The following is a 21,139-nucleotide window of genomic DNA, read 5'->3' as shown; positions in this document are numbered from 1 at the left end:
GTAAACTTGCTGAGGTTACAGCTTATCCCATCATCCAGATCATTTGTTGAGCAGCACAAACAACTCAATGCACATTCCACTCAAATCAGATTCCAACACCGTGCCAGTAAGCATATGCCAATAAAATCCTGCACCAAGGCCCAGCTGTTCATATTGCAGTCCTTCACTTTTGAATAATTAAACTGTTTGGCTGTTTAAATTGTCTATGAGAAGTCAGGCATGCACACTATACTTTCTGAATAAATTTAGGTTAACAGACAACTCATTAAACCCAGGAAAACTGATAGTATTTAAATTTTGGTCATGTTCTTAGGCCTGTTGATTGTTTTCCACCTGGTGGTGAAAATGACACAAAAACAACCAAAAAATGACTTTGATTTACAAACCACTTCTAATGATCATGGGCAAGATCTCGAGAAGAACTACATTAAAAAATAACAATACCTTTGTTTCTGTAGTTTCTACAGATTGTCCTTCCTTGCTTCTAATATTTGCAACTGGTAACTCTGGACTCTGGCTTTCCTGTGATGTGTCATCTCTAATATCTCTGGTCCTCAATTTAGCAGATTCTGCTTCTAGTGTAACATCATTGCTATCTTCAAGGCTGAAATAAATAAAAACATATAGGAACATTAGTGTATTTGTATGAAAAAAGCTATTTCTGCTTACAGATAGATTAAGTTGCACAGAAAAACAATGCAATTTTGATGCAAAATAACTACCCGTGTTTCAGAGAATCTCACAAAGTTTTAGTAATATTTGCAGAAAATGAGCTTTAAAACAACTTCAGTATTTTTGCACTGCAATTTTAAGATGATGTTAAAATCTCACCTCATTATTCTAGACTGACTGCTTTTAAAAAAATAAACTTTAACATGAACAACTATATGCAGATGCTTTTTGCCTCTGATCTTTTGTAACAGTCTAGGTTGAGTCCAAAGGCAAATAGCTGTTCCTGCATATGCTTCTAATGGACTATTAAAGAAAATAGAAGTTTCTGGGAATCTGTATAAAATAACAAACAATTACAATGCAGCTAAATACAACAAATCAACACACAAACTTCTAAAGTAGCACTCACAGTGTCATAATGAACTTTCAGATTACCACTTTCACATATAACAAGTTTAATAAACAAGCATTCACTTTCTTTCTAGTAACAGTATGCCCAAAACTGAAACCAAAAGCTTTCCTCTCACCCAGACTCTGCATAAATAAAATCTAAGCAACATTCCTTTTCCACAAGAACCATTTTATTACAGATAAAAATTCCAAGCATTTAGTAACTCAACTTAGCAACATTGTCAAGCAGTACTTCAAGAGAAATATTAGAAGTTAGGATAAACAATGGCCTTCCTAAACACTCTTAAAAAATGAAATAACTTTTGGAAGTGACTTTAGTAATTATGTACGTTAATTTTGCAAGAGCGGCCATTAGGACAGAGAATATTTTGGTGTGTAAATCATAAACAGCTTATTACACCCCAGGACAGCTCTCAGAAACCAGAAATCTGCACATTATGTGGCAGTTAAATGGTGGTAAATATGAAAAAATAAAACCAATATTAAAACTTTAAAGTATTTTTTGTTTTGCCTAAGTGTTCCATTATAAACATTACCTGCCTAAATTGCTGGCACCTTCTCTCTCCATTTGGTTATTCACTGGTAAACAGGACTCTGACCTCTCTTCCTCTGTTACAGCAGTCTCATTTTGTTTTCCTTCAATAGCACAATCCACTTCTTCTCCACAGGCAGTATGACCATCATTGCTTGCATCATGCATCACTTTTTTCCCTGATAATTAATAAGAATTAAATCAGTTTGGACATTCTGGGAAATATCTTAGAATTCCAGTAATCAAATCCTAGCTACAGTGAAAAAGAGTTCATATAAGACTAAAAATCCCAGTAGAAAAAGTCTAAGTACTAAGATTTAAGAGAACTGTTCTCGTCTAAAAAAAAGTATGTTTCAATTTAGAATGAAAGCTGATTTTGAAAGGCATTGTTCCACAACCTCCCACAAGGCAGATCAGCAGTACGAACCAAAGACCAAATTCTGACTTTTAAGCTTGCAATGACTTTATATAAAATCTCTATTTGAATGTTTGAAAGTGAGCACTTTTGCCTCTTACTTTTATTAGAGGATATCCCTTCTTCAGCAGTTTTTGAAGGAACAGACATTTCTTCTGGAATATTCTCTACTTCCTGTTCAAGATCCTCTTTTCTCTTCTTCTTTCTCTTCTTTTTTGCTAATGCGGGCTCTAAGGCAACCTGTTCCTCTGCCTGTTCAGAAATGCCCAAAGATTCCTCATTTTCTTTCTCAGCCGTCACACCATCTGCTTCTGTTTCTGCATCAGAAATTTCAGCTTCCTGAAGATCATCTTGATCATTAGCAGCTTCTGTGCTGGCAGCTTTTGCTATTGAGACAATATGGTTCTCGGTTAACAGACTGGTGGAGTATTAGGAGTCATAAATAGCAAAGGCATTTCTACTAAAAACATTTGTGTACTCATATATCACTGCAAGTACACTGCCAGGTGTATGAGCAGGACTGGGGAAAGTCAGTCATTGACTTGCCAGAAAAGCTTCATCATAGAATAACTTCAGCATTTAATACAAAACATATTCTGTACACGGGAGAACACTTCACCAGGGGAAAGTCAATATGGGATGTAAAGCCAATTTAGTAAATGTTATTGTGCCTATGCTTTTTCACAGTTTACACAGACACATTTGGATTCAGGGAAAATAGACATCGCTATTCCTATAAAGAATTCCTGTATCTCTGCAGAAATAGGTGATGAAGGTTACAGAATGTACGCCATAAAAAAGTAATTTTTTATCAAGAAATCTATTACAGTTGATCATTCTAACTTACATAAGAAAGCTGAAATATTATCTAGCTAATAATTTGCAATTTATTTTCTGGGTTTAATGAGTTTCTAAAATTTTACTCCCTGCTGTTTTAAAGGAAATTTTGTCTTGATCCTGTATTTAACCACCAAGAACCTTTCCTTTCCTTTTTATTACTCTTAAATGAGTTTGTTTCCCTGTAATTAAGAAGTCCAAAATGCAAGAGAAGTAGAAAAGCATACTCGCATTGCTTTACACACAAAGTACCCTTAATCTACCACTAAAGTGTAGAAACAGAATTTCTCTATGTGGTTTTAAGTCCTAGTACATGGGATATTTTACTTAATCAAATCCAAAACCAAGGCTATAGAAAAGCAGCAACTATTTCAGTTTTAAGAGATGTTGCTTCCTAGCTGGCATCCCCTTTAAAAAGATGTTCACTTGTTTGTTTCACAATGCCGTCTACAAAAGAATGGGTCCTTGTGGAGCAAACAAGTGAACAATACCAAAGAACTAGCAAGAAATTTATGAAACGGTCAGTATAACTATTTTTAATTAAAGCACATCTGTGAAAAGTCCTTTCCCAGGTACTAAGATAGTAAGACACAGTGGTGATCAACAGTAATTAATCACAATCTTTATTTTGAACAGACCAGAAAGATAACACAACTTTTACATGATTCTGTGAAAAGAATCATACACCTCAAACTTAGGAAGATAAACTACTATTAAAGGAGAAACAGAACCCTTAAAAGAGGAGGCTTTTACATGCAAGAAAACTTTCAACACAGAAGAGTTTGCCAAAAATATGATCTTGGCCCAAAAATTCTACAAGTGAATTCATTAGCAGCTCAGGGAGATCCTTTGAACTGGTGAACTAGAACATCAGTGCTTCAGATTGTGGAAGAGCACTATTTTCACTGTGGTATCCTGTTTCAGCTCTGTTACTAATTATTACCATCCTGCACATCAGTAAACTACACCTGAAAAAGCTACACTATGAAGCTAAGATCTTGCCCTCTGCACAACAGGGAAGGAAAAGATTCGATATGTGATTTTTCCTCTGCTAGATTACTGACCACTGCTCTGTAATGCCATCTCAAGCACTCTTTTAAAGTACCTTTTGACTTCTTCTGTGGCCTTGGAGACTTCTTTTTCTTTGGTTTCTGGCTTTTAACAGTCTTTTGCTTCCTCTTTTCCTCATCTGCTAAGACCTTCTCAAGCAGCTGGGCAAAGAATTCAAAATCAAAGGGTCGTTTTTCTTCTATCAGATTAAAGCAAAGACATAGAACAGATTTCGAAGTTGATTATTTTTTTGAGTTTCAGCTTTGTAAAATAATCAGTGATACACAACATGATACTAAAAAGCAAACATTACCTACATTTAAAAGAGAATTCTTCTTGAAAATATTTTCTGTATCACTTGAGCAGGGGCTGAAGTTGACATAAAGGTGACTGGATTATGGTATATTAGTTTTAAAAAACAAGTTATAAATCTAAGTAGTTCAGAAAACTTAAGAACTGACAAATACATTAACTGTATCATAGTACCAAATAATGTATTACCATGCTGCTGTAGGACATATGTACCTCATTCAACTAACAAAGAAAGTCTTTAAGGACTCTTAAAGCAGTTTACAATAAATAACTGTTAGAAATTCCCACAAGTCAGAAGAATTATCTTCAACTAATATATACAGAAGAAAGTTTATATTAACCTCATTTAGCAGACATCTAGAAAAGACAGAAAATAAACCTAAAGATTGTTATTGTGAACTATGCTTGTTATAAAAACCTAAGACGCCACAGCTTCTGGACTCATCTACGAGCAAAAACTCTCTTGTAAGTAATTCAAACATGGCAAAGCACAGAAATTACCATGAAAAGAGATGGCTACCATTTAATGACTCATTTTAGGGTGGGGAATATTTACTTACTGAAAGCTTTGTCTATTCTCCATCCATTAGCTTTTTCCTCACGTTTGAACTTGTTCTAAAAGCAAATGCACAGTTGTGTTTATCGTTAAGCAAAAAATGCAACAATATGTTGTACAAAATGGCAGCTCAAGATAAGCCTTCAGTGCAACAAACCAAGTAAAGTGGTTGAAATTTTCATGCACATTCACAGAACACAAGTTTGTAATTAATTTTTAAATATAAAATCTGTTACCATAGCTATCCCAGTTACACTCTTTTTATTATTTTCTACACCTTTTCTTGACTTTTAATCTAAGCAAGGTTTGAAATAGTGAAGACTTTCCCAGCTGTGTACAACAAAAGAGACAACACTGAAGCCCCTTACCAAACAGCCATTTAGGATTACCAGGATTCTTCAACTAAAACAAAGTGTGTCTAAGTATGCTAGATTTACTAGATACATTCACTGAAATTCAACGAGCATTTTAATGTTTCAGATACTTACAACCTCTTGAAACAGGTATTAAAAAAAAGCATTACTATGGAAAAAATTAGCACCACAATTATCACACAATAAAGGAAGCATGGGAATGTAAATAAGAAAAAGAAAAGTGAAACCAGATGCTTAATTGCTCTGTTGAGTACTTTAATTTTTACCTTAATTTCTGCTCTGGCTCTGTGAGGAAACAGCCGTCCAATCAAGGAGAAGTCTGTTCCTACCATACTGATAGCTAGAAAGAACATATCTGTTTCTAGAAGGGAAAAGAAAGAAAAAATTATACACGCTTAAGTATTTACTAAACCATCTTTCTTGCTATCAGAAATAAAAACACCTTGCAAACTTACTGTCATAAGATCAGTAACTTTGAGACTGTCTACTGTAGCTGCAAGTTCAGATGAGTATATGTGGAGTATGTTTGTTATTTTACCTAGGTCACTATAGTAAACGTTTATTGAATCTATCAACAGAACTACCAACTATCAACAGAAGGAATTGTCTAATCTATTAGAAAACTGCAAAATGTGAAGTATGTTTTCTAAAGCCAGTAAATCAAAGCTAACCAACCCAAAATTGCCCCTGTCCATTTTCATTACGAACACAAGCACAAACAGAATTCAGAAAAACACCACGTAAAGTCTACTGTCTCCATTATTATTTAACAGGAAGAGTGCATTCCAAAAAGAGCACAGTGAATTCTGAAGCTAATTTTTCCATCTACAGCTGTAAAAAGTAACTTCCAATTGTAAAAAGTCCTGCAGTGTTGTAAGGCTAGAGACAATAGTCAATTGACAGCAGGAGTAATGAAGAACCCAACCCACCCACTCATCAAAACACAGCTGTCCATCTGCACTGGAATTAGTCCACACAGAGATACCTTCTACAATCTCTTCTTACCTATGCTGGAGGAACTTAGTTAAGAAGTACCATACAGAGCTCAAATATCTGTAAGCCAGAATCCAAAACTATGCTTTTGATAAAGCAAACTAGCATTTCCTCAACATTTAAACATCCGTGGCAGAAAAAAGCACAGGTAGCCTACATATAAAAAGGCACTTGATTTTTTAAAAATGCCATTTTTCACAGTAAATACCACAGCTCTGTCTGTTGTAAGAGTTTGGAGGGTTGAGATGACATGGCATGTGAGTAGATTCATTTACTCCACTGGGAATAAAAACTGCCAAGTATAAAGCATAGGAGGAAAACTAGGACTTTTCTGCAGACTCAAAACTTGAAATCAAAAATATACTCACCTTTATTTGACCACGGTTTTGTGTAAAAGCTTTTCCTGAAGCTAGAATACGTTGTTGTAGAGCCACGCTCAAAGATGGGATCATTTTCTTCTACGACACATGGACCTTTTGTTCTTAGAACTTCTACAGTTAAGCTGGGAAAGTAAACACACAAAAAGACTCACCTCAAAATATTGCTAAGAAAACATGTAGTAGATGTTTACAAGACAGATGTTCAAATTTTTTGTCACAAGTGAGCACTTCTACTGTGTAATTAATTTTAATAATTACACTAACGTGTATTTTAATGGGAGAATGCAGCAAGAAATCACTACCCTACTTACCCTGTGTAAGTAAATTTTTCTGTTTTGTAAGATTTAATACAGACAGACATAATTAAGTAGCTTAAAAAAAAAAAAGACCTTTTAACATTTGAGAAATCTAGTTTGCAAAACCACGACAGCCTCTCAATATCCTTCAAGAAAACTTTCAAATTCTTTTACCAGGTCCTCTTTATCCTTAAACCTTGGCCTAAACTTCATGTTAGATACATCTTTGGGGAACTCAGAAATTTGATAATCTACTTTTTGAAAGTCATATTCTAAGCAAAGTTACTGAAAACACTGACAGAAGAATAAAGCAGCAACATGCAAGATGCAAAACTGGAGCAAATCGTACTGAAAACCAAATAATTGTAAGCAGATACATGTTAACTGTGAGAAGCAATGAAGTCAGCTAAACAGAAGACATTTGGAAGTTTGGCAAATCTTCGGTTCACTCACTGTAATAAAATATGTCATCTTCCTCTCTACCTCCTTCCCCAAAAGCATTTCTGATAAAGTATGCCATAACAGAGATGCAGATTACTGCTGCTCGTATTTTGCCACATACTTAAGCTGTTTCCCAAGTTAGCGCAAACTCTCAAACATAAATACACTCAGACTTGTCCCAGTCCAAAGTAGTCCTCTGTTTACAAACTAAGCTGCAATGCAATACTGTCCATGAGTCAGGCACAGAATTTACCTTTCTTCATCCAGAATGATTGAACCATCTTCTGCTACTTTCACACGAGGAACAAGAAGTGGGCCATCCTGACTCTCTTCCCCATTCTCTTCTTCTTCCTCCTCCTCCTCTTCTTCATGATCAGGACCACTTTTCTCTTCCTGTCTACAATTTTTAAGACAGTAAGCAAAAATACTGTTCAATGTTTTGAATCGCTGCTCAGTATGCCAGACATTCAACAATTGGATGAACTACCCAGCAATGCAACACATCAAGAAATTAGTTAATACATGAACTTTGAAACCTGCTTTTCATTCTGCTTTAAAATGGAAATATGCAAAAACTTAACACTGAAAGCAAAATGTTCTTTAGCCACCCTACCTGCCAAATCACAATTTTTGTAAACTAGGCTGTGATATTGAAACAGTAGAAAAATACACCTACACTGTTAGTATTATCACAGAAATGCAGTTTTTTTACACCAGAAAATTTTTTGACTATACTTCACCATCAAGACTTACTCTTTCATTTGATTCAGCGCAGAACTTTTTTCTGTTCTCTTTTCTTCCACCAATGAAGACCTAGAATTTCACGAAAAGTTAGAGATGACTGCTTGTAGAGATACATTTCTGCTTTATTCCACAAAATTGGCTTTTAGTGGACAATGAACAAAGAAACACAAAGCTTTTTCTTTTTTCAATTCTTTGTATCACATTATTTACACATTTTTATCACACAGATTTAAGTCTAACTACACAACCACCACTGCTTAATGAATTTTGCCCTTTTTTTGTACAAGCAGGGACAATAAAAGATATTTGAAGCAGAAATCCAGTGTAGGGATAAAGGGAATGTGAGAGCATTTTGCTTGTTACCTCCTTAGGGACTATTCAGTGTAGAAGAAAAAACAAGGAAAGTGATAAATAAAACACACAAGCACACAAACATTAACAAGCAGGTGATAACAGCCAATACCAGAAAACTCATCTGCTACTGAAAGAACAAGGACTTGGATACATGTACTTCTGGTAGTTGCAAGAAAAAGGCCCTGCTTTGCTCTGTCTGTGGCAGTCTGTGCAGCCAGCTGCATTAGTAGTCCCTGTATGCACCTCAGCCTCGCCACTGGTGAAACATGTCAGTGGAACAGCAACAGCTACACCTATCCAGTTGGAATGTCAAGACCTCAAGGGTCTTGCAGTGCCTTTTGTACTTCAGCACTTAGAAGGAGAAATGCTTAGCTTCCCGAGTCCACTAGGTCTGGTAGGCAATTATAACATCCGTAACAGCCACAACTAAAAATTTCACAGCAGGCAGCTGAAAAAAAAATCTACTATTCTATCTTTCTACAGAGATAGATCAACACTAGGGACAGGTTCATGATTGTGTATTTCAACAAGTACACTAAGCTCCATTCTCGCTTCTGTGGTAGAATTATGCAGATGTGAAAACTATAAGCTAGTCTAGAAGCTTTTGTTACCATTGCAACAATACTGTATCTGTGCTAATACTCCATATTTAAGTAATATAGAAGTCAAGAAGTAATTTAACCTAAGGACAGAGAAAAGAAGTCATACTTACTTCATCGGATTGTTTTCTGGCAGATAGTATATTAAGTCTCTCATGGTCATTTTAGAACGATCTGGTGGAGAACGTCCCTCAATTACTGGAGGCCTGTGTTTCAATTTCTTCCATACAAAACAAAATGAAACAAAAGAAAACAACAAACACTTAGATTCACCCTAAAAGTATTTTATATTTCACTAACTATTATTAGTTTGTTTACAAAGTACCTCATTCATGGAATTCTGTTGTTCACACACACACACAGCACTTCCAAGAACTAAAACAAGATTATCTTAAAATTTTTAATTCTCAGAAATGGCATTACAGACCCTTATGTCACTTACCCTTTCAGAGGCATTCAATACCTGGCACAAATAAGTTAAGTTATTCAAAATTACAGAACTCTGACAAAGATCAACTTGAAAAAATATGAGACATCCCAAATCCAAGCTTCTTGCAGCACACTTCCCTGCTGTATTACCAACCGCGAAACTTTCAAAATTGGAATGCTGACTATAAAGTAATACCAGGTGTCATGTCAAAAAGACTTGGGGTCTATCAAATAAAAAGATATACAATTCCTTGTGAAATCTGTATTATTAGGGAACAAAGTGCTGCTAGTGCTTATAAACAGAATAAACACATAGAGAGTTACGAGGTACGACAGACTACTAGCAGTAAGCAGCTCATGATCATCAGAAAACACTATTGCAGAGATAATGTATGAAAGGTGAATCAGGTCTTGCCCTTCACAGATAAGCACTGCTAAACACAGAGGCCTTACCATCCGCTCTTTCTTCAGCTCTTCTTTAAGCATTTCTCTTAACTTTCGAGCTTTAAGGATCCTTTCACGGTCAGAACAGGTTCGTTTGACTTTTTCAGGAGAAGACTTTGCAGGCAGATTTTCCTCCTGTGTTTGTGATCTTTCCTGTGTTGGTCTCTCCTTGAGGGGAGAGGGTACATTCTTCTGCAAGCTATCATCACTTTTCTGAGCAGCTACACCAACAGTTTGCTCTTTGTTCACAGATTTTTTTAGTGGCGAAAACTGTGGCACTTGTGGCACAGGTGTTTTCTTCTCAGGAAGCATGGGAGACTTTACAGAGCTTTCAGCATTATTCTTTTCTGATGGGGAGGGATCTTTCTGAAGTGAAGCACTGCCATCAGAAGCCTGTGATGTTCGCCTCTGAGGTTTTGGTGTGGAACGATGAGCAGATGATGGTCCAGCTCTTGGTTTGACAAGATTTGGCATGGTGGAGATACGTTTTCTTCTCTGTGTAAGCATCTCTGCAGGTTTACTAGCTTCCCCAGTGTCACTTGTATTATCAGCCTTGTCATTGCTGGAAAATTTAAGAGAGTATTCTGAAGTACTTTACAGTGACAGCTTTGTTACTCTTAAGATGTGTTTATGGGCCAATCAGTATAAACACCATGCTATAGGAAAAGCAGTTATACACAAGAAGCGATGCCAGGACCAACCTTTAGCTGGTACTTCCTAATAAAATAATCTGCTATAAGAACTGGCATATTAGTTTCTAATACAAATTACTGATTAACAAGCTTGCAACAGTAACACGTTCCCACACCCTGAAGACTGTCTCCTTTCAGCTGAAAATACCAGCACCATAAAGATTTATAAAAAATTACCCACATAATATAGGTGACATATTAAAAACATTTTAACAAAGCTATATGTAACAAGTAGTTTGATGACTTTTCTTACAATAAATGTGAACATTCCTCTTACACATTTGCAAGTAGATGACATGTAAACTCTGACTTCCAGAAAAACTTCAGCAGTCAAACCCTTACTCACGCTTAACACATCAAAAATCCTTAGCTTCCCTGGAAAAAATTGTTATATAAGTACTTTTTCTATCACACATGCAGAAATAATTTTCAAAGTCCAAGTAAAATTGCCAACCATTATGATCATCCCAAATCTGCTGACTCCACCAGTGTTCGCCTTCATGGCTGTTACTCACAGTAAGACTAGTATAATTATAACTGAGTCATAAAGAGGTTTTTTTTAATTTTATGTTGGAACTATGCCTCGTTTCTGTACGTAAGGACAACCACACCCATGGTTCACTTAAACATTTTTAAAAATGGTCAGAAGCAAATGCTTTCCAAGGAATATAAACAAGTATAAACATTCAGTGAAACTTTTTAAAATTCTCTCTGGCTACTGTCTGTGATTCAGGCAAATGCTGCAGATGATGTGTTTGCATTTAGCAGCCTCTGGTAAATGGCTGAATCAATTTGTCCCACACTGTGAGTTCATACACATTTTTAGTACAGAACAAATGCCCTGGGCAAAGTGTTTAGAGGGCTTATTACATGGTGCCTATTTGTGTGTTTTGAATGAGATCCTTGCAAGTTCCACTCAACACCCACTATTCTTAGTACAGCAGGAGACAGTAGAAAATAATTCTTCATTCACCTTTCCCATACCACCTGTGTTATGTGGAGTTTTTAATCAGAGTACAATACTGGATTTCTGAACAGTTAAATACAATTTAACAGAAAGTATATTAAAAATTTAGAATTATCTTATGCTTATAAAATTTTCACTTCCCTGATAATTAACAAAACTTATTCAGTATATAGAAAACAAAACAGCGTAAAGTGACTGATGCTACAGATGCAGAGTTGAGTAGCTGTGAGTGAAGAGATCACTGTCTGCCCCTCCACTTCTCCTCATGAAGAAGTTGTAACTGCAATGAGGTCTCCCCTCAGTCTTCTCTTCTCCAGGCTGAACAGACCAAGTGTTCTGTTCAGCTGTTCCTCGTACGGCTTCCCCTCAAGGCCCTTCACCATTTTCATTGCCCTCCTCTGGACACTCTCTAATAGTTTAATGTCTTTCCTACATTGTGGCACCCAGACCTTACCCCAGCACTCGAGGTGAGGCCGCCCCAGCGCAGAGCAGAGCAGGACAATCCCCTCCCTTACCCTCCTGGCAGTGCTGGGCCTGATGCACCCCAGGACATGGATGGTCCTCCTGGCTGCCAGGGCACTGCTGATTCATTGAGCTTGCCACTGACCAGAACCCCCAGGTCCTCTCCATGGAGCTGCTCTCCAGCCTCTCACTCCCCAGTCTGTCCCTACATTGAGGGCTGCCCTATCCCATGTGCAGAATCTGGCACTTTCCCTTTTTGAACTTCATACGGCTGGTGTTAGCCCAGCCATCTAATTTGTTGAGGTCTCTCTGCAGGGCCTCCCTGTCCTTGAGGGAGTCAAGAGGTCCTCCCATTTTGTATCAACTGCAAACATACTTAATATATCTTTCAATCCTGCGTCCAGGTCATTTATGAAGATGTTGAAGAGCACAGGGCTGAGGATGGAGCCCTGTGAAACCCCAGCAGGGACAGGTCGCCAGTCTGATGTCACCCCATTCACTGTAACCCTTTGCACCTGACCCGTGAGCCAGTTGCTCACCCATCCCATGATGTGTTTATCCAGCCATATGCTGGATGTTTTGTCCAGAGCCAGTCTCGAAAGCTTTACTGAAATCCAAAAAGATTACATGAACTGGCTTCCCTTGGTCAGCTAGGTAGGCTACCCTGTCAGAAGGTTATATGGCAAAGGCCTATTTTTTAGGCCATGAAAATAGATCAGAGTGCTTTTCAGAATTGCACTGGTATCTAGTTTTGAAACTTAAAATTATATTACACTGGCACACCTGTTGTACTGCAAACACAAAAGTCTTTAACAAATCTGCTGAATCAGCAACAGTACCACCTAAGTGAAAAATAGTAAAACTGTCTTCATTAAAAAAAAAAAAAATCAGATACCAAAGGATCCAGTAAGGTGCTCCCTGTAACATAAAAATTTTATAAATAAAACTTGAAAAATGACATCCTTAAAACACAATGGAAAACAAGTAAAGATGTAAGATACAAGTTCTGTAAAAAGTAGCACAGGTTTCCTGAAGACATGCCATGCCAACTGGTCTGATACCTGAATTTCTAGCCACTGAAACAGAAGACACTAACACTGTTTCATCATACTGTCATAAGGGACAAGCTACAATTTAAAGAATAGAGGTATTCATGAAAGATGCAAACCCAACTGTACAAAAGAAGTGTGAATGTCGTTCTGAAGAACAATTACCAGACACAGGAAATGTCCTGAAATACTGATCTGTACTGCTTTTGTTGGTTCCCAGTAGCTCCCATGGTGCTGTTTCAGATTTGTGACACAACAGCGTTGATAGCACACCCATGTTTTCAGCTAATGCTGAGCAAGGACTGTGTAGCACCAGGGTCCTTTCTCACCCTGCCCCTTGACTGAACACACTGGGGATGGGCAAGAAGCTGGGAGGGGACGAAGCCAGGACAGCTGATCTCAAACAACTTAAGGGATATCCCACACCATGTGGCATCATGCTCCTCAGTAAAAGCTGGGGGAAGAAGAAAGTAGGACATTTGGAGTTACAGCATTTGTCTTCCCAAGGAACTGTTGTGAGTGAGCGATGGATCCCCTCCTTCCTGGAGAGAGTAAAACACCTGCAGGTAGTGGTGAATGAATTTACAAGTTCGTTTTGCTTATGTGCACTATCAAGTTATTTCTTAATCTACTGAACTGTCTTTATCTTGACATATCTTTTCTTGCACTTTTGCCGTTTTGATTTTCTGCCCATCCCGCGAGGCTGGGAGGGGCACGGACGTGGGGAAGCAAGCAAAAAACTGTGTGGGTTTAGCAACCAGCTGGGCTTAACCCACAACAGGCAGGTCCTCAGGGGGGACCAGTCCTAAGGCCAACTTTACCATGTGCTTCCATCACAATAAAAAGCACTTAAAAAACAAAACAGGCAAAAAAACTCACACAAAGACAGAAAGTCCTCCCTTGCCAGTTCATGAAGAAATGAACACAAAAGAGAAAATGCTGTAGGAATGCAAAATCAATCTCATCTGGTTACAGAGCACAAAGAATTTTTGCTGCACACAGCAAACCAGGGCTCCTGGCTGCTGTGGAGCCAGAAAAAACGAGTGTCAGACCATACTGGGCCACCCACTCCTTTGCAGTCTTAACTTACAGAATCACAGAATCAATCAGGCTGGAAAAGACCTCGAGATCATCGAGCCCAACCTATGACCTAACACCACCTTGTCAACCAGACCATGGCACTAAATGCCATGTCCAGTCTTTCCTTAAATACCTCCATGGACGGTTACTCCACCACCTCCCTTGGCAGCCCACTCCAATGTTATTCCAAGCACCTGCTGCACAACCGCAGTGAAGAAACGCGGGTTCAGCTTAGGCTGCGAACGCGTCGAACATCCACAAGGCCTTGTCTGACAACCACGGACGCGCTGTCAGCGAGCACCGACCGCACGCGTGTTTCAGAAGGTCTTCAGAACGAGCCAGCCTCCTACCATAGCACTGACAACTAGAGGGTGACAGGCCACGACAACCAACGCTACGGAAAGACATCACTACCTCCCCGGATCCGCCGGGTCCCGCCCTGCACAGGCCCGCCCCGCTCCCGGGGGTCCGCGACCCGGTGCTGGCGGCGGCCCGACATTGCCCGGCCAGGGCGAGCTTGGCGGTACTCACCTCTCTGCTCGCCGCGCGTCCGCCGATACGGCCACGGTCCCGGCTCTGTCCGCCACCGGGGTGTCCGAACCTGGGAGTTCCGGCGGCTCCGGGTCCGCTCCGCCAGTGGCAGTGCCAGTGGCGGCGGCCCTGGCCGGTGGCCGCACATTGGGCCGCACGGTGAGACGGGCCCGCCGGAACATGGCGGCGGCGCCGGGAAAGGCGCGCGCCGGGCACTCCCGGGAGAGGCGCGCGCCCGCCCGCCGGCCCACGAGCTCGGCGGCGTCAGCAGCGCGCGGCGGCGGCCCGGTAAGGCCGCGAGCCCGGCCGGCTCCCGGCGTGCCGCCCCCGCGCCGCGCCCCGCGACATCATCAGCGTGCGTCAGACGGGAGAGGAGGGGCAGGATGGGAGCCTGTACAGGGCAACCAATAACGGCGCCGGAGCCGCCTGTAACGCCCCAGCAACTTCTCGGCCCCTTAGCCCTCAGCTCAGCCGGCTCTAAGCAGCTCTCCTGGCGCCGAGTCCAGGCTATTACACCAACACCGTCCCCATCTCTCCCTCACACCCAGGCCCGGGAAGATACATGGCAGCAACCTCCTAAGGATCCCACCCACGGGGGCGGAGGCAGCCGCGCGCATCCCGCTGATTGGGCTGGGGCTGCGCGGCGCCGTGACGTCAGCGGCCAGAGAGGACCCATAGGGGGCAGCGGCGAGGGGCAGCGCTTCAGGCGGCTCCGGCGGTGGCAGCGGTTCCGTGCGCTTCTGGGCAGGTGGCGGCCGTAGCGGTGCTGCGCGGCCTGAGCGTCTCGCCATGACTCGTGAGCACCGGGGGTGCTGCTTGGGGCCTGTTGGGTAGCGAAGTGGGCGGCGGAACTTGGGCTGCCCTTCTGGTCGGCTCCAGGCATGGGCGCAACACTGAGGGCAGCTCGGCTGGGAGTCATGCCGGGTCCGGGAGTCGGCGTCTGGGTCTTTGTGGACTTGGCGTCCCACTGGCAAAATCTCGGCAGCAGTGAGTGCGTGGGGATGAGGCTTTTTCCCATAGCCTGCCGCCGTCCGAAGCAGGAGGCGAAAACATCCTTCTCCGCCTTCTGATGTAGCAGCGCTGGGGGGATGGGGGCGAGAAATACAGGTGATGATGGGCTGCAACAACAGCCAGTCCCGGGTGCCGCCCAGACTGAAAATAAAGGACTTTTGTTTCAGTGCCGAGCACTGAATATTATGCTGCTTAACTTGTGGCTGTTGAGAGTGTTGTTGAAAGGGCAAGAGCACTTGGTAAATCATCACTGTGTTCAGTGCTGACGAACGGCAATGTTCGTATACCCGCTCTAAAATGGCGGAGAACTGTGGACCGGACCCAGGGTGCTCTGGCTCTCCTGACTGCTGGGATTGCTCCTGTGCCTTCTGCATGTTATGTTTGGCAGTACAGAAGCTCCTTGTGTTTAGTTGAGGTCGTGCTTTCACATTCAGCTCGAAAATGTGTAGTAATGAGGGCACACTGCTGCAGAAGTGTAGCTGAAGACTTGGAATGTAAACAGTTTGTGCACAGAACGTTATAAAGAGGCATGTTTAGGATTTTTGTTTGTATTTTCCTTCTTCTGGAGTTGGAAGAGCAAGGACAGGTTGAACTAAGGTATATGTCTTGCACAAATAGGCCAAGATGGGGATGCTTGAGGAGGAATGTATAAAGATGTAGAAGCAGGAAGGGTGTACTGGTCTTTTTGTGGCAGTTCTTGCTTGAATTTCAGGAAGCTGAATTGTCTTCTGTTGGGACAATTTCATGGAAGATTTGAGTTGATATTACAGAATGTAGAAAACACCGCTGGCTCCCTTGAAGGTAGGGATACTCATTCAGTATCCCAGGTGAAGTAGTGGGGCCAAATAGTCCTTGGCAATATTTACTTGGAAGCAGGGATGGTACAAGTAAGTTTCTCTTTAGATAGTTGTTTAGTACTCTGTGTTGTGTGCATTCTGTATTGCTCAGCTTTTCTATGTGCTCTGCTTTGCTGTGCCAGCTGCTTTTCAGTGATGCAACTGAGTTTTGTTCCTAAATTCAAAACCGTACTGTGTGTATGGAAAAACTCTGCAAGGCCCATGCCCAGTGTTTGCTCGGAAAACAAGGAAGAACTGGAGGTTAAGGGTGGAGAGTAACCGCTCTTAAGGAAGTGCATGAGGTTTGGGGAGGAGTGTAATTCTGGCTTTAGCAGTGTGTTTTGACTTCCTCTCTGTTTTCTTCATGATAAAAGAAGATACTACTTTTTTTTTTTTTTTTTTTTAAAGCACCATAGAAGAGTGCTTTTGTTGCTGCCCAATCGTTCATATAATGTTCTTGCCTCCTGAGCACCACAAGTCAGGAACCATTTATGGCCTGGAATGTGTCATCTGCTCATGAGTCATCAAGTTCTAATCAACACTAGTACTGCCAGACACAGTTTGGTTTCCTTCAGTTCTGAAGAAACAGCTGTCCTTCGTCTAGATGGACTTTGGGGACAGGATGCTAGTGAGGAGGATGAGTAGAAGTTCTGCTAGCTTTTTCAAAAAAAAAAAATTTTTTTTTTCACTTAATGTCCTGTCAAAAAAATATTTTCCAGGGCAGGAGCAGCCCTTGGGAAGCAGCAGTCATACAGGGCTGTTTTCACTTGAGCTTCTGGCATCTCTTACCAGGCAGTCCATGGGCTGTTGTGAAGAATGCACAAACCCCTGCTTCTGCAGGGTTGCTTTTGTCTACTTGTTGATGTGGCAGGTACCTGTGTCTGCTCAGAAATGGTGTGGGTACAAGGTGGTGGATCATATCAGCAGGTTGTTGTTTAAAAGTGACCTAGTCCTAAGATGCTTTCGTAGACCCAAAGTTAACACTTCAAGATTGAGATCTCTGGCTTTGAGACTGAAAGATAGCATAGGCAGTCTTAAGACTGTAGAGGGACTGAAAAGAGACACAACAGAAATTATCGAGAGATGCAATTGTCATTTTTGAGCATAAAAGAATGTTATCATGTTCGTTCAACAGCACAAATGATTATGCCTAGCATATCTGAAACATTCTCAGTCCGAAAGAAGTAGAGCAGGAAGTACCAAGCCAGTGAACCAGTTCTGGCAGGTTGGAGCAAACTAGAACTAAGGAAGAGAATACTGAGTGAAGATTACCAGCTAATGCAGAAGAGTTTGTAGCTGTGATGTCTGTGGCCGTTGCCTGGAAGACCCTGAGTATTTAGATGGGGAGTTGAAAATTTTGATGCCATGCCCTCAGGAACTTTGTGTGAGCAAAGAGATTGCATTCCTAACTTGTGGCAGTTTGTGTGGTTAGTAGTCCTGGGGAAAGCTGTCTCTTCCCTGAAGAAGTGTCGTCTATACTGACAGTGATACGGGTTTTGTGTCTATATATATATATTTATATATATATATATAAAAGAAATGTTATTCTTCTCACTTTCATTGGTAGTAAGGCCAACCAATTGCTAAGGCCCGTGCTTAAGTTCTGCTCTTGATTTCAAATTAAAAAAAACCTTTTGAGGTCACCTCTTCAATAGGATTTGAGTGTAATCAATTTTAATGCTGTTCTTTCAGTCTAAAATTAATTTGTAAGCTATATTGAATGCTAGAATCTGTTTGAGAGTGGATGACTCCTCTTTGGATGAGTTACTGACATTACTGACATTATTCTGCCCAGTCTATTGGTGCAATGGTTTTCCTTCAGTCTTTTATAGCAAACTACATTTTGTTTCTGTAAGGAGTATTAGAATTTTGGTGATCTCTTGAACATGACATACAGAATTGTAAATGTGACAGCTATGAGCCTTTAATTTCTCCTGTTGTGCACTAGAAGAGGACACTGAGATAGAAGATATGACCATACTAGCTCTACACATTGTCCCAAACTGTACCACCTTTATAATACTTTTGCACAGGCAGACTGTGTGGAAAAAAACAAGTGGTAGTACTTGTTTAACTGTATATTATCTTGCAGGTGGGAACCAGCGTGAACTTGCCCGCCAAAAGAACCTGAAGAAAACTCAGGAGATCCACAAAGGCAAAAGGAAAGAAGATAGCCTATCTGCTTCTCAGAGGAAACAGAGGTAAGATATAGTACAGTTGAGTAAATGTTTAGGCAGAAAAGGAGGGGGAGATGGGTCAGAAAGAATCCATTGTCTTAGCTGACACAGCATTTAAATACTTTGTTTTGATTCATTGTCCAGTCATGTGCCAGAGCATAAACCATGGATGAAATTTTGCTTTATCTGCTGTTAAACAGATCTGGTTTTTTCTAAGTCCTGTAAAGCTGCCTTTTTTTTTTTTTTTTTTTTTTTTTTTTTTTTTTTTTTTTAGCAGCTTTTTGCCTACTACAAAGAGGAAACGATTGTGTAATGCTTTCTTGAAGATGTTTGATCCATTATGTCCTTTACTTCTAAAACTGAAAGAATTATATGAGGTCTACTAATCAAGTAAATTGTCTGCCTCATGGGGTAATGCATGCACTGAAAAAACACAGGGTAATAAAAACAGTGCTCATGGCTAACTGAGAAATTTTATACTGATCTTTTTACCTTCTTCAAGTGGGCGTTACTAAAGGGCAAAAGCAAGCTGGAGGGAACTCTGCTTAGAAAAATTGTGAGCCAGTATCCAACTCTTTTTTTTTTTTTTTTTTTTTCCCTTCTCAGAGACTCTGAAATCATGCAGCAAAAGCAAAAAGCAGCTAATGAAAGGAAGTCTCTGCAGGCAGGAACAAACTGAACTGGCGCTATGGAGAAGATAAAGTGCACCAATGAAGCAGAAGGACCTAGAAGATCATTTATAAAAGTGTCAAACCATTAAATGATTAAATGTTTATTGTGCAGAGTTGTTCAACTAGCATTAGTTAGAGTATTTTTCTGGTTACTATAGGCCTAGTTGTCTGGAGTGCTCTTTCAAAAACTGACTACACTCTTCTGCATGTGTATGAATAAAAGTACCAAGCAATAGCTTTATTCTAGCTTTTGCTGCATTTGTTAGTTTTACTTAGTGGTTCCAGAAACAGAATTTCTGAATCTACAGTTAGACCAGATTTGGTTGTCTGAATTCTCAGAAGTACAGCTTCATTCAGAATGGAACACACTTGTAAAATGTGCTTAACCTTGCAGAGGTGTGAACTGTAAATCTCACCTTAAAATATTTTTACAATAAAATGTTGCATGAAGTACTGTCTAATTTGAAATGGTTATGGTTAATAATCAGTTGATTTCTAAAAAGTTACCAAGAAGACAAGAAATGGATTATGGAGACATGCAATATAAGAATGTAAGTGTAACATAAAGTGTAAGTAATGTTTATAAGAAATGCATATTGTAAGCACTATCACATGCAGTGTAAGTCTGCCTTACAGGAAAATATGCCTCTTGAGTTGCAGACTTTGTTGGTGTACAAAATGGACTCAATCTAGTCCAGATACTTAGAGAAGCTGCAGGCTTGGTGTTAATGAGCTGCAATGTCAGCAGATGTTGACATTGTCATGCCACTAAAATGATTTGAAATTACTGCTTAAGCTTGCCTCAGGAATAAAAGGTAGTGTGACAAATTCAGCCCTTGCTTCACAGGCAGGCTGGAGAATGTTGTGTACTTACCAGCGGAAAACTGTTGAGGAAACTTCCCTGTCTGACCATCCAGAAGCCAGTCTGGCAGCCACATTCACACCATCTGAGCTGGGTGAAGCCCCTTCACAGCTACACCTCCCACACTCACAGTCTGACCAGGACTCCTTACCAGCTCAACCCCACATTTCCCACAGCAGAGTGTCGTACATCCTGATATTTAATATTATTCAATCTTGGTGCAATAACTTAAAAAGTAACAGCTCCAGCTTGTACCTCTGAGGAGGGAATCCCTGGGCTTTTATATCCTCACAGTCTAAGGGTGGGTCCTTTGCTCCTGCTGTGTCAGTGTCCAATTCCCTGGCTGATGCCACAGGTCCCTGTGCCCTTTGTTTTGCAAAGGGTTTGCAGTTCATGGCCTCTTGCTTTGGGCTCCCACTGCAGCTGCACCCAGAGCTGCCTGCACTGAATGTATTCCTCAGTAACTGCTTTCAATCTCTAGAGACAACCTCTGAAGCCTTTGCTTTTGTAAGCTCTGTTCCATCTAACTGCATTCATTTAGTGGTAACAGGCCCTTGGCACAGCTTGAGGAGAACTGGAAGAAAAATGTATCTGGTGCTGGCACCATAACACCTGCAGTTGGTGAGAAATTAAAGTCACAGAATTGTTAGGGTTGGAAGGGACCTGTGGAGATCATCCAGTCCAACCCCCCTGGCAAGGCAGGCTCACCTAGAGGAATGCACCTAGGTGCAGTTTGACTGTCTCCAGAGAGGGGGAGACTCCATGACTGCTCTGGGCAGCCTGTTTCAGTGCTCTGCCACCCTCAACGCAAAGAAGTCATACTGAGGTGGAACTTCTTGTGTTTTAGTTTATGGCCGGTACTGCTTGTCCTGTTGCTGAGCACCACTGAGAAGAGTGGTGCCATCCTCTGGGTACCTGCCTTTGAGATACTAGTATGTATTGATGATCCCCCCTCAGTCTTC

At 40.8% G+C, this 21,139-nt stretch overlaps 2 protein-coding genes across 5 annotated transcripts in view; one reads left to right on the top strand and one right to left on the bottom strand.

Annotated features, from left to right (window-relative positions):
• BDP1 (B double prime 1, subunit of RNA polymerase III transcription initiation factor IIIB) overlaps window positions 1-14,856 on the bottom strand; it is a 51,956-nt gene extending 37,100 nt beyond the window's left edge. For all 3 annotated transcript variants that reach the window (XM_042023539.1, XM_042023540.1, XM_042023541.1), the window contains exons 1-12: window positions 14,621-14,856; window positions 9,849-10,401; window positions 9,080-9,186; window positions 8,023-8,082; window positions 7,523-7,666; window positions 6,521-6,654; window positions 5,426-5,520; window positions 4,790-4,844; window positions 3,973-4,116; window positions 2,132-2,416; window positions 1,620-1,794; window positions 445-604 (exon numbers count right to left, since the gene is read on the bottom strand). In XM_042023539.1, the coding sequence (XP_041879473.1) occupies window positions 445-604; window positions 1,620-1,794; window positions 2,132-2,416; window positions 3,973-4,116; window positions 4,790-4,844; window positions 5,426-5,520; window positions 6,521-6,654; window positions 7,523-7,666; window positions 8,023-8,082; window positions 9,080-9,186; window positions 9,849-10,401; window positions 14,621-14,802 (2,094 nt within the window). In that variant the 5' untranslated portion in view covers window positions 14,803-14,856. The remainder of the gene's footprint in view (window positions 1-444; window positions 605-1,619; window positions 1,795-2,131; window positions 2,417-3,972; window positions 4,117-4,789; window positions 4,845-5,425; window positions 5,521-6,520; window positions 6,655-7,522; window positions 7,667-8,022; window positions 8,083-9,079; window positions 9,187-9,848; window positions 10,402-14,620) is intronic.
• Window positions 14,857-15,249: 393 nt separating this feature from the next.
• On the top strand, window positions 15,250-19,765 carry LOC121662420 (small EDRK-rich factor 1-like). 2 transcript variants are annotated; one of them, XM_042023555.1, is made up of 3 exons: window positions 15,250-15,416; window positions 18,560-18,668; window positions 19,251-19,765. In XM_042023555.1, exons 1-3 carry the CDS (start codon window positions 15,410-15,412, stop codon window positions 19,321-19,323), a joined length of 189 nt encoding a protein of 62 aa, XP_041879489.1. In that variant the 5' UTR covers window positions 15,250-15,409; the 3' UTR covers window positions 19,324-19,765. The 2 variants fall into 2 exon arrangements, with proteins under 2 accessions (XP_041879489.1, XP_041879488.1); XM_042023554.1 differs by lacking the exon at window positions 15,250-15,416 and adding an exon at window positions 15,446-15,607.
• Window positions 19,766-21,139: the final 1,374 nt, after the last annotated feature.

Source organism: Corvus kubaryi, unplaced genomic scaffold, assembly GCF_017639235.1.
Source record: "Corvus kubaryi isolate FWS band 111438036 unplaced genomic scaffold, C.kubaryi_AGA036_p1.0 37249, whole genome shotgun sequence".
NCBI lineage: Eukaryota > Metazoa > Chordata > Aves > Passeriformes > Corvidae > Corvus > Corvus kubaryi.
The sequence above is the reverse complement of the archived record's forward strand: the minus strand, read 5'-3'. Positions and strand labels throughout refer to the sequence as shown.